The sequence below is a fragment of the Centruroides sculpturatus genome, unplaced genomic scaffold (genome assembly GCF_000671375.1).
Source record: "Centruroides sculpturatus isolate CEXI.00-Female unplaced genomic scaffold, Cexi_2.0 scaffold648, whole genome shotgun sequence".
Lineage (NCBI taxonomy): Eukaryota > Metazoa > Arthropoda > Arachnida > Scorpiones > Buthidae > Centruroides > Centruroides sculpturatus.
Genome location: NW_019392627.1, coordinates 97,168 through 113,067, shown reverse-complemented (window position 1 = coordinate 113,067; position 15,900 = coordinate 97,168). Strand labels below are relative to the sequence as shown.

General features: G+C 30.8%; 1 protein-coding gene across 1 annotated transcript in view; it reads right to left on the bottom strand.

Moving 5' to 3' along the window:
* Window positions 1-11,140, bottom strand: part of LOC111617773 (polyribonucleotide 5'-hydroxyl-kinase Clp1-like) — a 49,279-nt gene extending 38,139 nt beyond the window's left edge. Inside the window, exons 1-3 of the mRNA XM_023359061.1 lie at window positions 11,007-11,140; window positions 7,460-7,537; window positions 4,064-4,177 (exon numbers count right to left, since the gene is read on the bottom strand). Of these exons, the coding sequence (XP_023214829.1) occupies window positions 4,064-4,177; window positions 7,460-7,537; window positions 11,007-11,036 (222 nt within the window). The 5' untranslated portion in view covers window positions 11,037-11,140. The remainder of the gene's footprint in view (window positions 1-4,063; window positions 4,178-7,459; window positions 7,538-11,006) is intronic.
* Window positions 11,141-15,900: the final 4,760 nt, after the last annotated feature.

The following is a 15,900-nucleotide window of genomic DNA, read 5'->3' as shown; positions in this document are numbered from 1 at the left end:
GTGTCAGATTACCAAAAGTGTCCGGATTACCGAAAATAATTACATATTTCGCATTGTTTTGCTAGCAGTAACTTACAATATTCTCTACTCCAACTGTTCGAACAGAACTGCTTACATAAAACACACGAAATGTGTGTCATCGAGTAAGAATTGGATGGGGAGATTCACATCGTGACATGCTTCTGTGCAAGCAGACACGTAACGGAGACGGGTACCTTGATGGGAGGTGCGTCGGACTACTGAGCAATGTCAGATTAAAAAACGTCAGACTATAGAAGGACAACTGTATTACAAGTTTTTGACCATGTATTTGTTGTTTTTAAATGCTGCAATTTTGTTTCAAAGTGGTTTAAGTCCATGATTTGAAGTACCAAAACTATTTCCTCTGCCTCAAAATTTTTTTCACTGTTAAATCTACATTCAGAATATAAAAATAAAGTTCTGTACCAAATTAAGGTTTTGCAATTATTTAAAATTTGCAGTTTTTGGAAATTTATATTTTCTGGAGATACATCACTTTGGAAATAAGCTCTTCAAATTCTTTGTGTCATTAAACATGGAGACTGATAAAATCCAAACAGATGTTATCTTTATGTATATATTAAAAACCTATCTAAACTATCAAAAACATATTTTTGATGTCATCTTCCTAAACTTTTATTTTATAAGATTATAATAGTCTCTGTACTTCTTGCTTCTCAAATTAATTATCTATGTATATCCTCATTTTTTAAAGAATTTTATCATTCAGGTATTCTTTCAAAGCACACTTTTGACTATAGCTAAGAGGTGCCATATTTTAAAATTGCACATACCAAAAATACATGTGTTTCCTTTTCATTGTTTTGAAGTATGAGCGATTTTTAAGAAATATTCGATCAATACGTAAACATAGAAAGTATGAACAGTAATTCTAATTACCTCATCTTTCGCATCTTTCTCTTCACTCATTATTAATTAATTTTAAAAATATGCTTAATAAACTACAGTAAATATTAAACTTCTGCCGACTACAAATTACAAGAATACGCTAGGCAAAGCGCCACCTACCGTGTATTGTTTTCTTAAAAAATAATAAATAAAATAACCAAATACATCGTGTATTTAAATTATTTTTGCTATTGCAATAATTTTATGACTGAGATAAATAATAAATTTTTGTTTTTCCTTTTAAGAACAGTTTTTTTAATTAGTTATTTTATGGTTAACAAGAAGATAAATATCAAATTTAAAAAAAAAAAAACAAAACTAGCAGGAACCGGTCGAAATCTACGGTTCTATTTAATTAAAAACGAATCAATGAGCTCATTTAAAATTTGGCATTCTACACAAAAATCATCAGTATAGCAAGTGCTTTCCGGGTCCTTCTCCATGTGATTCGTGTCTGCCTATTCTCCGGTCCATTAGGCTTCTTCAATTTCGATATTCGGGTCCCTGAATGGCAATTTTGAATTTTTAAACTTTAACGGAAGATGTAATATATTATATTTCAATGCTCCTACAAACATGTAATTTAAAAAAAAAAAAAAAACTTTCTTTGCCTTGTCGGCACTAAGAGGGCCTCTTTAAGCAAGCCCATTATGGGTTCGGCCAGACCCACAATGGGGCGGCGGGTGGTGAGGGACGGGGCCCGACATATCCGGATGGACCACCACCAGAAAAATTCCTGGACTTTTTCGATCTGTCGGGATTCGAACCCGAGTTTCCCAGAGCGGTAGGTTACCACCATAACTGCAGGCCGGATGGCCGAGCGGTTAAGGTGGCAGCCTACCGCTCTGGGGGACCCGGGATCGAATCCGGACGGGTCAAGGAATCTCCAGGAACTTTTCGAAACGTTCATGATGCTAATTACTGATTCAAAAAAGTCATGACTGTTCTTTTTTTCCAACACTTTTTTCATGTGGGCACTACGAGAGTCTTTTTCTATATCTATCGTGAGTTCGGCCAGGCCCGTAATGGGGACAGCCGGGATGTTTTTTCTTAACTCTTTCCGCTCTTTGGGCACTAAGAAGGTCTCTTTTAGCAAGCCCATTATGGGTTCGGCTAGGCCCACAATGGGAAGGCCGGGTGGTGAGAGACGGTGCCCGACAACAGACCACCTCTCCCGAAAAATTTCTGGCGATTTTTCGACCCGTCCCGGGTTTCCAAGAACGGTAGGCTGCAACCGTGATAGCCAAAAGGAACAGCCAGGTAGTGACAGATGAGCCCGACGTTTTTCCAGAACAGACCTCCCACGAAAAACTTCTGGGGTTTTCCAACGGTCCGGATTCGATCAGCTTACGACTCCAAGTGTAGGAAAATATAAACTTAAGATGTTTTCAGACAGACACACGTAACGTAACGTAAGCGGCATAATATGACGTTATATGCTAGTAAGCCATTTCAAATTCAACAATGTCGTTTCGTTGGAATCGATCCCGATCAATTTGACAGGAAGAATTTTAAGTTCATCCAATTAAAATTGTCCCAAAATTCCGTGCACGTCCAGGAACTACGGAAGGAAAAAATAGAGGAATGCATATTGAAAGATTAAAACATAATTTTTGAAGTAGAAATGTGCAGGTATTCCTCGTACAACGTGGCATTCCTACAACACTGTTTCACTCTAACACGATTCGAAAAATTGGAGACATCCGCGTAAAAAATTTCACAATTTTTAAGGCAAACACCGTCATTCGATGTTTTTTTTTTTTTATTCGAACAAACATGCGTGTTGTCTCATATTTGCACATGGATTTTAGAATACAATATTGAAATTTTCAATGTTGTTTTATGCCCTTCACTAGGTTTTCTTTAATGAGAACCTATTGTATAATATTTCTTCCACCTTGACCTAGCTTCCTATTCTAGCTTTTCTATAAACCAGGTGTCGCTGTGGTGACAGCTCTAAATGAACCTGAAACCCAACTAAATATCCAGATGGCACAACCCTATGATTGGTCAGCTGAATGATGTCAACCCAGCGAAGTATCTATATATCCAGTGGTGATATTCGAAATATTTAACAAAGGGTTCGCTAACANATAAAACACTAAATACTATTGATGTTTTAAATATAAAAGACTTTGGTAAAAATAAAATAAGTCTAAATAAATAAATAAATACACACACAAACTTGCATAGACCTCTCCATACATTCAAACTGAAACATAAATGATCCAATTGTACTCAAGTAAACAAAAAAACTTAATTGTTTTCATAACAACAAAAATAATAAACCTAGAAAAACTATTCAAATAAAGTTCAGAGGGTTAATATGGAACTGAAGATATGAAGTTGATATGGAGCCAAAGATATGAATGTTATCAACAACAAAAAGTATGAAAGTGTAGGTTTTAGATTCATTAACATAACCAAAATTTTAAATTTCTACATCTACTAGAACTAGATAGATAAGTATAAGATAGTTTACCTGAGATATGCTGTGCATTGAATATTATACAAATACTTAGAAATTATTACAAATCTATATAATTTACAAGTTCATATTTTTAATTAATTACTTTTATTATATAACCACAGTGAAATGATCAAATGCCAACCTTTTATTATAAGATTTGGTACTTTTACAATAAAGCAATGATGAAATTTTTCACAATATCTACTGCAGTTCTTCTAGAGCCTTATTGCAGCTCCTATATGTTAGGGACCCTTACCTTATTACTTAGGGGTAAGGGTCAAATTCTGGTGCTATTCCTCTATACACACACACAGGTTATAATAAAATACCATTCAAATACAAGATATAGTTATGTACCTATCAGAAATACATGACATTATATGGTTCTTATTGTGAAAAGGTTAGACTACCTGATATATAAGTTACAATAAACATATGTATAATAAAATTTTCAATTTTTAATATAATTTAACAAAATTAATAAATGCAATAATAAAAATATTATTTACAAGTTAATAATTATATAATTTGAAACAACTGAATTTTAAAACTAAAGCTCACTTAGTAATAAACTTAGCTTCTCTACAATTCAGTTTTTATCTGCTATATCTAACATATTTAAAAATAAATTAAAAATTAGTTACATCATAATAAAAAGGATATTTCAATTGTGCAGCCATGCCAAGTAAATACAGCTATTTTGGCACCCGCAGTAAATACATATTTTTTGTTTTTAACTAATTCTGTGCCAAATATTTCTGCCAAACCTGTTTTAAGCTAAAAATAATAATAATAATATACATATTAATCATATACATAATATTTCAAATACAATATGCTCAGAAAATTCAGAGGCTTTCAAAAAGAATTCTAACATTTTAAATTATTGTAATTACATTATTACCCGAGAACATTGTAATTTACATTAAAACATTGGAAAACTGTCCAAATTTCCCATTATAATTTCTCAATACGTGTACCTCATATCACACAGCACACACCCAACTGATACTTAAATTCTTCCTAAACGCACTACAGTATATCCATTGTCACTCATCTCACAGCAGCCACAATTCTACAGCTCCTGCAAATTACTCAAGTTGTACAACAATGGGTGATTCCAACTTTGTAAACTGCAGAACACAAAGCACTTTTTTTGTTGTTGACTTGCCATTTTCATTTATGGTTATTTCTGGAGGTAATAGATGACAAGACATTTTAATGTGGACAAGAAATGAAATTCAGATGGTTACTCTATCAATTAATGTACATTACATACTTTCCAGATAATAAACATAATTATGGTAATTAAAAATGGTGGCATTCATTTTGGAAGATCCTCTATGTTACAAAACTGGAAAGTAATGTTAATTAATATGCTGAGTGAAATTAAGCAAATATTAAGAATGGGGTCACAAAAAATTTGACAACAGTAAAATTTTATACTATGTGTTTATGTGAAGAGGCACTTTTAGCACTAACAAGTATAAAATCAAAATATTGGTCAACTATGGAAAACATTGAAAATTCCCTGCATCCCACAGTATCAAATATTCAGCCAAGATTTAACTTATGTAAAAATAAACAAGCATATCAATTTCATTAGCATGCAAATTTGCTTTTGTCTTTAACAAATGGCAATAAATGGTAAAATATATATATCAAAGAACTGTTTTGAAATAATTGTTTTATGATTTATTATTGGTGATTTTATTTGCATACCTATTTTATATACTATATACTGGAGATCATGTAAAATTTTCTCAGAAAAATTGGGTCAGGAATAGGAAAAATTTAAGAAGCCCTTCTCTAAACACTTATATTACCTAATTAAAGAATCATTTTCAAAAATTTTGTAAATATCTTTTAAACATTTTGCATGCATACACAGTATATATATATATATACTGTGTGTGCATGCAAAATGTGAGTAAATACACGTATATGTGTCTTATATGTGAGTAAATACAATACAGTGGGTGATCGGTTAACAAACAAATCAGATAATGAACACTTTCGCGAAAGATTTTTATGTTTGGACAACGAACACCCCACAGAACAAACACAAGAAGAAGCAACGTAAAATAATGAATACTGATTGGTCTTCCCTTGTATTTGGGCAACAATTCGAAATTTTTCAGAGTGCGGGAGACGTCGACATCGATGCTCAACCTAGTATATATACTGATCGAATAGTATTCCTCCAAACTTTGAAACTCTCCCTTGTAATTCCAGCCTTTTATTTTTCTGACAAAAACAATTCTTTTATAGTATTCACGAGACTGTCAGGTAGGCACTCGTTAAGTTTTGCATCTGCTTTTCGAAAGAAATGTGAGAATTCTCCATTTATATGTGGATATGCCTGCTTTTATTGCATACTTCAAAATAAATTTGTAATTTTATTTCAGATAAGTTAATATTGCAACACTACCCTCAAAAAAATTACAGCTAACTCCCTTTTACTCAAAGAACTATCCCATCATGTCATCTAGTATTGTCATCTTTGGAAACTGTCTCATTGGCTGATGCAGCGACTAGGGAGAGGAGAAGGTAAATGAAAAGATGTACTTCTTTTTTCATGCTTTGTGTAATTGTCATGTCTTGTGAATGCTTTAATTCCATTGTATTTAACACTAAATGAAATTTGGCAAGATGTAATGAGCCAAATAAATATTGTCATCATTATGAGTTAACCAGTTTTTGAATTCATTCACTTGAGTCAGATATGTCAAGACTGACTCATCTTGTAAAACTATTTTTAAAACTCTCAGCAAACTTAGTGAAAACCAGTATTTTTTCCCAGTATCATGTGAATTGAATTTGAAAATTTAATGTATTACAGAATCATCTATGAATCACAACAAAAACTTTTATAAAGTAAAAATTTAAAAGTTAGCAGACAGTCTTCCTTAAATTTCTCATCTAAACATCTCCAAATAAAATTTCCTGCATTATCATTACTACACCCAATGCATATATGACTCATTTGAAAAAAAATAACCTTTTTCCAGTCTTCTATGGTATAATTTTAGTGTTATCTTCACCATTTTAAATGACTGTTTTTTTGAAAGAGTTTTGTTTTGGCTTTGCAAGTGAAAATCCCTTGTCACTCAGTCCATTTCTTACTGTTCTGTCACAAACATTTATTTTTCTTCCATTCCATATTTAATTGTTTGGAAGACATTTTTTCATTTTTTTTAATATATTTTTTTCGATAGGTGATCTTAAGTCCTATTGGCTTTTAGATCAAACCATTTCTGACGTGAATTTTTGTCTCCTGTTTCTTACTTTATCAAAGTGTAATTTACAATTCCTAACGACACACCAATATAGAGTGCATCTTCTCTGGTTTATTTCTATCTTGTAGCAGCTTTATAGTTTGTTTTCTCACACCATTAATAAATTCTTTGATTGTGGCCATTGTTTAAGCAAAAACAGGTAAAATATCACTGTTTATTTAGAAAATTATGCAAACACACATTTTAAAGCTAAAGGTTTCTTCTATTCAAACTAGAATTCTCAAATCTGTACATTTAAAAGTGTTCAAATAATTTTTTCCAACTTCCTATATGTTCAAAAACTTTTTTCCAATACTGCTTTACATAAAAATTCTTTTTTGAAAAAATGGTTTGGTTAATTCATTTGAAATTAAAGTGGTAAACACTTAATTACCCAATGAATAAGCTTTATATTTCTGTTTTGAACATTACATTTTTATATTCTTATAAAATGAACTTAAACTAAATGATTTTATTTACTTATATCATGTTCAAATACTTTTTGCCAGCAGTTTATATTTTAAGTTTACGTACATAAATACATTCAGCATAAATACAAAAAAAAGTATAAATCTTACTTCAACAGTAACTCTATTTTTTCCTTCAACTTCAAACCTTAACTCTGTTTCAATTTCAAGTTTAAATTCTTGCACTGTCTGCTTAAACTAAATGATTTTATTTACTTATATCATGTTCAAATACTTTTTGCCAGCAGTTTATATTTTAAGTTTATGTACATAAATACATTCAGCATAAACATAAAAAAAAGTATAAATCTTACTTCAACAGTAACTCTATTTTTTCCTTCAACTTCAAACCTTAACTCTGTTTCAATTTCAAGTTTGAATTCTTGCACTGTCTGAAAAAATAAGTTTTATTTAATATTATTTTATTTTAATTGAAAATCATAAACAAGATTAAAATTAAAGACTTCATTTACAAATCTTTTCTTCAATATGATTCTTGATAAATTCTTTTTCATATAATTCAAAAATAATTATAATATTTCTGGAATAATTTGAAATTAAATTTTATATATATAATATACATATAAAAAACACTCCCTAAATTTTCTTTCATATTCAAATAAGACTTTAGTAATAGGGTATTGAATGAGTTTTCTCATTAAAGGATCAAGTATGTTTGATCCTTTAATGAGCATACTAAAGTAGATCTGTTATCGCTAAGATATAGAAATAACAATGAATTCACTAGTGCTATTTCTAATTTCTAAAACATATTGTTATATGTTACATTCTGTTTATTTATATTTATAGAGTACCATTCTCTTGCATTTAATGTTGATTTAGGCTGGTTAATACTTCATGAGTGTGGAAAAGAGAAGAGAAAATGGCACTAAATAAGTTTAGTGCACAACACTTCATATATTAATAGTGATGTAGTTCTGTTCTCTTTTGATCAACAGAAGTTCTACTTTTCTCTGTTGTTAGCCCACAACTGAAGAGCTTATTTTCAAAGAGACATATCCCCATTTTTTTAGTTCATGGCACCGACACAGCGATAATATGCTTCTCTATAGTGCTACAACATTTTTTTCCAAAATGGGCATTTTTTTCTGTTAAAAAATATATCAAAAAATTGGTTTTCTTTTCAAATGTGACATTTTTTGTTTTGTATTTATTTCCAAACTGTCACATTTCCATACAGCCACTTACAAAATGTATTTTGGTCATGTGGCTGTGTCACAGTAATGAATGCTTTCTGAAGTGCAAGTACTATTATGTTTGTTTTGTTAATTTTTCTTTAATAATGGCACATTTTCTGAAGAAGGTTAAAAAGTATTCAGTCGATATGCTAGAAAGAGGTCGCATGCTTTTTTGTAGAAATTTTTGTAAGGAAAATCCAAAAATGACGAAAATTAATTTGTTTTGTGATGGATGCAGTGCACAAAACAAAAATTACACATTTGCAATGCTAAGTAAACTTTCACATATATATAGTGTAATTTTTGAGATTACATATCTGGTGCATGGTCACAGTTATTTACCCATAGATAGGGCCTTTGGAAGGGTGGACAAAATGTTAAGAAAAACTGAACTGCTTCTTTTACCAGAAGACTAGAATAAAATTTTTGAGTGTATAGGACAAGTACAGTACAGGTATACCTTGCCTTACGTCGGTAATTTGTTCCAGGAGAGGCAACGTAATTCGAATTTACTTGTCTCCAAATCTACTTGTCACTAGAATAAACCATAAATTACCATTCCCGGTTCAGTATTTTATTTATTAATGCATTTTTAATAATATATGGTTAATAAGGATCTATTTTAAGCTTACAAACAAATAAATTTTAGTTTTTAATATAGTACAGAAAAAAGTAATCTAAATTTACGAATGCAAGTACTGTAAATACAGTACATACTTGTAAATGTATATATTTTAATATGATTTTATGTGCTTTAAACGCTTTTCTAGTGATATTACAACTTCAATATTTGTGGCGGATGGACATAAAGTCGAATAAAATGACTTAAACTTGATTTTTATTTTTCCATATACTTTTTTGACAAACGATGTAGAATCGGGAACGACGTAACTCGAAATGACGTAAGTCAAGGTATACCTGTATATGTTCTTGCAACTTGGTAATTGGAAACTTGCAATTTATTCACACATTAAGTCAAAAATTCATTTTAAAGTATCTGAAATGAAAGTAATCAGAATAAACTATAAATATGTTTGTTGCAAAATGCACTATTCTGATAGATGAGGGATGTGCAAACATACAATATTAAAAAGAGGTAATAAATGGTCATGTCTATTAGTTGATTTGTTACCATTGGAGAATAAACTTTAGCTGGAAAAGATAGATGATGTGAAGAAATAAACTAGGAATAAGTGATGAACACACTGCAATGACATTTTACAAAAAGTGTTTTCTTGTTTAGAAAGTGGTTGATTCTAAATAAGTACTGTGACAGAACAATTACAATATTATTTTCATTAATAATTTTATGTACTTATTAGGTTTTTATTTTTCTTTTGGAATTAGTAAATTTTTTTAAACATCATTTTTATTATCTTCAGTCATATGAACAAAGTTTGTGTGATTTTAATTTTTTTGTATCTTATTTTGTATATTTTCTTTTGTTTTTATACAGTCGACCCCCCTATAAGATATAGATACGTTCCAATTTATTAGGAATCCGATTTCTTACAAGTCATTCCAATCACACCCGACACGTGTCAAGTTTACGGACTACGGCTGATTGAAAGGTTTTCTTCCATAAAATTAATCGATTCTACACTAATCCGACTCAACATTTCCAAAATACGTATATTTTTTCGTAGTTTTATAGGAATCGTAATTATAGGGACCGTAATTATAGGGGGGTCGACTGAATACAGTTGTCCCTTGATAATCCGACAGGTATGGGACCAAAGGTGTGTCAGATTACCAAAAGTGTCCGGATTACCGAAAATAATTACATATTTCGCATTGTTTTGCTAGCAGTAACTTACAATATTCTCTACTCCAACTGTTCGAACAGAACTGCTTACATAAAACACACGAAATGTGTGTCATCGAGTAAGAATTGGATGGGGAGATTCACATCGTGACATGCTTCTGTGCAAGCAGACACGTAACGGAGACGGGTACCTTGATGGGAGGTGCGTCGGACTACTGAGCAATGTCAGATTAAAAAACGTCAGACTATAGAAGGACAACTGTATTACAAGTTTTTGACCATGTATTTGTTGTTTTTAAATGCTGCAATTTTGTTTCAAAGTGGTTTAAGTCCATGATTTGAAGTACCAAAACTATTTCCTCTGCCTCAAAATTTTTTTCACTGTTAAATCTACATTCAGAATATAAAAATAAAGTTCTGTACCAAATTAAGGTTTTGCAATTATTTAAAATTTGCAGTTTTTGGAAATTTATATTTTCTGGAGATACATCACTTTGGAAATAAGCTCTTCAAATTCTTTGTGTCATTAAACATGGAGACTGATAAAATCCAAACAGATGTTATCTTTATGTATATATTAAAAACCTATCTAAACTATCAAAAACATATTTTTTATGTCATCTTCCTAAACTTTTATTTTATAAGATTATAATAGTCTCTGTACTTCTTGCTTCTCAAATTAATTATCTATGTATATCCTCATTTTTTAAAGAATTTTATCATTCAGGTATTCTTTCAAAGCACACTTTTGACTATAGCTAAGAGGTGCCATATTTTAAAATTGCACATACCAAAAATACATGTGTTTCCTTTTCATTGTTTTGAAGTATGAGCGATTTTTAAGAAATATTCGATCAATACGTAAACATAGAAAGTATGAACAGTAATTCTAATTACCTCATCTTTCGCATCTTTCTCTTCACTCATTATTAATTAATTTTAAAAATATGCTTAATAAACTACAGTAAATATTAAACTTCTGCCGACTATAAATTACAAGAATACGCTAGGCAAAGCGCCACCTACCGTGTATTGTTTTCTTAAAAAATAATAAATAAATAAATACACACACAAACTTGCATANACAAAAATAAAAGAATTAAAAATTACAGTAGAGTAATATCTATAAATTAGAAATACACAAGTCAGTAAAGTTTCTGTTCAGCCATTTCCTAAGGATTTATTCACTTTACAAGCACAAATTTAATCGCTTTCGATGTTCTTGTAAGAAAGGATATCACGTAACCAAAGCGAAAGTAGCACTACGATTGACATCAACGCCACCTTGTCTGTGACGTTGATGTCAATAACCTCGATGTATGGACCGAATGGTTATAATGGAGGAATATAAGCGCTTTCGACACTATATTTTCTAGCCACTGTAACCGAGGGGTCGGTTGATCGGGGGGCGGATAATCGAGGTTCTACTGTATTATGTCATGACTTGCCTTATTATATGCCTTGATTAACCTTGCGCCGCACGTTTACAACATCCTGTGACTCAGTGAACGTCGCGCATTGATTCACGGGAAATTTGTTGAAAAAATGGCGGATACATTTATAATCGAGGTTTACAAGCGAAGGTAAATAAACAAATTATACTATTTTAAAGTATTGATAGAATGTTTAATAGGTGGAAATATAGATCCGTATGACGCGATTGGGACGGTAAGATTTACCTTCCGAATGACGGGTTGGCGACCCCCTCTATGCGAACAATAAAAGAACAACCATACCCCTACGCGCGATCCTTCCCGAGATATAGCCCTCCGAAAATTATTCTACGGGTCAAGTGATCGCCTGTTTGCCACAATTTACCCTGCGAATGAGCGGGTCGGCGATCCCCCCCGAGTGCGCGCGAGCGCGCGTTAATATAGTTAGATGAAACAATAAAATTAACGAAGTTTTGTATACCTCTGAAAGAGAAATTTTCACAAATCTCGCTTAACAAATTATAAAGTTTAAATGTAAAAGTTATTGAATAATTTTGAATAATGAATATTCTCTATAGATTACTCTTATCAGAATTTTTGTTTTAATGCTTTAGTTAGAATTGACAGTTCTTTTTGTCAATAGAAATTTTGTGCTTTTGAATGTCAGTTCAAAATCTGTGTGTTAAGAAACGATACTTCTCAAATTTACAGAAATTTCATATATCCAGTTCCATTATGGATATATATGTAAACTAGCTGCAAGGACCCGCTTCGCTGGGTTTTTATTTGTATGTAATATAGTTTTTTTATATATATAAAATACTGTTTTTCTAAGTAATCTAGAATCTAGCTGCAAGGACACGCAAAAACGCAAAAACCGCCTGTAAATCTTGCATGCCGCTTTATATTAACACTTCCTTTGTTACTCAACACTTCCATTGTTACACATCTTCGAAGTCAACCACTTTCAACCCCATATCTCCCACACCCTTATAGCACAGAATGCAAGAATTAGGTCCCCCGTTTCCAGACTAATTAGAGAATTTTTACGTCCAGTCAAACGAACTATTTTCAATTTGATCAATTTTCTGGAACGTTTACAATCGTTCTATAATCGAATCAATTCGAATTTAAATTCGAATTCGAATTTAAAACGGTTCGAACATTTTAAAAATCGAAATAAAAATCTTCGAAGTCAACCACTTTCAACCGCATATCTCCCGCACCCTTATAGCTATTGAGACGCAACCACCATAGTGCACGAATGGATACTTGGGGCTATTACCACACACCAACACCATTCATGTGCGATTTGTAGTTTTGGCTGAAAAGTGAAATATAGGGACACACANCTATTTCTAGATGCCTTGTATGTGCTGTGTACCTGGTTGCATAGGAAAATATATATCCAGTGTCTATATTTAAGTTTCCACAGGATTTGATTTGAAAAACAAACCAATGGATTTGTAAAAAAAAATAACTTATTATTTAAAATGTTTTAACAATTATGCATTAAAAAGTATGAATTATGTTTAGGTGAAAATATATATTAAATTGTTAACTAATCTACGTTTTTACTTAACATATTCTGTTGTAATATATATAAAACATTAAATACAAGTTTCTGTAAGGTTAAAAATACTGTATTGTCTAATAAAGAATGTTAAAAAAACTTAATTTGCAATTTACATTTGTTGTTTTTGATTATATTATTATTATTATAGTAAATGTACAAAAAAGCTTACAAAAATACAAAACAGATAAAAGTTACTTCTTGATGTTTAAAAATATCTCAGCATTAAAATCTTTGATATCACGTAATTTAATGTTAAAATTATTGCTAAACTTTCAATTAATGTCAATACACACAAGAGCTAGTGAAATTATAAATAAGTGCCTTTTATCAAGTTTTAGATGAAATGCCTATAACTATTGGATAATGTCTGCCCACTCTCACAACAACAATAACAACAACAACAATACGAAGTTTTGTCTAATCGATCAACATTACCGATTTTCGTAGGTTGACGTCATTCAGCAGACCAATCAGCGCGTTGTGCCATCTGGATATTTAGTCGCACGTCTTGAAAGACTGTCACAATGTTTTGTGTTTATAGATTAAATTGAAAGTTACTACATGAAAAGATTAAACTTTTAAAGATCTCTTAGGCAAACGCAAGCAAACGAAAATAGATATTTTATGAAATAAAAGTAGAGAAAAATCAAAATGTTTGTCTGTTCGGCAGTGTTGCCACCTTTTCAAAATTGCTGACCGAACATTTTAAAATCAGCAAGTTATACTTAGAAATATAAAAATTAGGTTTTTTTATTGTGAGTAGAAAATAAATATTTCTTTTATTAGAAGGTAAACATGTACATGATATATTATTAAAGTAATGCAATAATCAGACGTGGCATATCCAGAAATAATTAATAACAGTCCAATGTCGATATTAATTGCAAAAATAATGCATAAAAGTAAGAATAATAAATAATAACACATAACAACATTAATAATAATAAGTTACAAAAGATACATTGTATCTGATACAATATATAATATAAATATAGAAATTTGAAAACTAAAATCAGTAATGGTTACATATAATAATAAACTATATGAAAATAATTGAAAAAAATTACACAAAAATAAATACAGTAGAGCATCAATTATCCGAATCAATTGGGGACTGGGTTGTTCGAAGATCGCTGTTTCGGATAACCGATTATGTAAGAAAAAATATATTAATTTTTCCCATCTTGACATTTTTCTCCGTTGCGTGTCGCTTCGCGTTGAATTTTCGTCGATGTTAAGCCTAACGAAGACTATTGTATCGTTAAAAATTATTTTTTATTTTGTACGAACAAAATAAATACTGTATATTGAAAAATATGAAAACAATAAAAACTTATACTTCAGAAGTTAATTTAGTATCAAAAATGTAAAATATTTGAGTAGCCCAAGACATAGCCAAAGATTGCAGCGCCACAGCACTGGCGAAAATTTAAATTTGCCGACTGGAATTCTTTCGGATAATTGACGTTTCGGATGATTGACTTTCGGATAATCGACGCTCTACTGTATTACATTATTTTTTATTTACCGCCTTAAAAGCGTATTTTTAGACACTCTTAGCTGCTGCTAAAAGTTTTTTATTTTTTATTATTTCTTCGTAAAGATTTTTACATTCAATTTTTATGTTACTGCAAATTAGTAGTTTAACTTTAACATTTTCCGGTGTTAATCTGTTTATTTTATCTCACCATAAGTTATTCATTGAAGAGAAACATCTTTCAACTTACCCATTAGAAGTTAAAATGCTAAATATAAATTTAATTATCCTCTGAACGTTTGGAAAATTTCCATTTTTTTAAATATAAATGCCCATAACTGTGAACTAATTTTTCTGCTTCCAACTCTTTCCTTTATTGTGTAAAGTTCATTAAAAATATCGTCACCTTTTACTTTGAAGTCAAGCTTTGTTTATATATTTATCAAGTTCACAGCAATCTTGTATAATTGGAACATTACTTTTTAAATTAAATATTTGAACTGAAATAAAAAATGCATTTTCGATATCATAGTAGTTATTTAAATATTTCAATGCAAGAGAGTACACCTTATTGGTTTCTTGTTTGAATAGCTTTTTCTTATTTTCTGAAAAATCCAAAAGAGCCTATTTAACTATAAAACCGCAAAAACACTGTTCTTTTCTTTGCACTATATCGTTTCTAAAACATTCGCAAATATTTTTATAAATTTATTTTGTTTCATCATAATTTCGCAATTTTTACCAAAACCGGACAAATTAATAAATTAATCCGGACCATGAATTTAAAAATCGGCTCGTCCGAGTGAAAACCAGCCTTGTGGCATCACCAAGTGTTCAAAGTTGATTAAGGTCAACAAAAAGCTCAGAAGACGATATTTTGCCAAAAAGAAAACGTCATCGTTTAACAACGTTTAGCAGTAAAGAAAAATTAATATTAACGTACTTATCAATACTTTTCATTGTTATTGTTAGTTAATTATTGATTGCTTTAATAAACATATTTCTTTTAATTACGAAAAAGAACAGAAGACTTTTGCTAATTTTTGGAACCTAATCCTATGTTTTGTACTAGTTCTTTGCCCTTCGTATAGCACGCATTCGCATAACATGGCACTTTTTCGAATCCTAACTATAGTGTTATACGGGAAATACCCGTATTCCATTTTGTATGATCGTTGAGAAAAGAATTGCAAAAATTTTAATACTTGATTGGCTAAGCGTTAAAGTTAACATGACAATACTATATAAAAACTTGCACGTAAAACAACGGAACGGGGAGACGTGACTTTGACGTATCGTGATGTA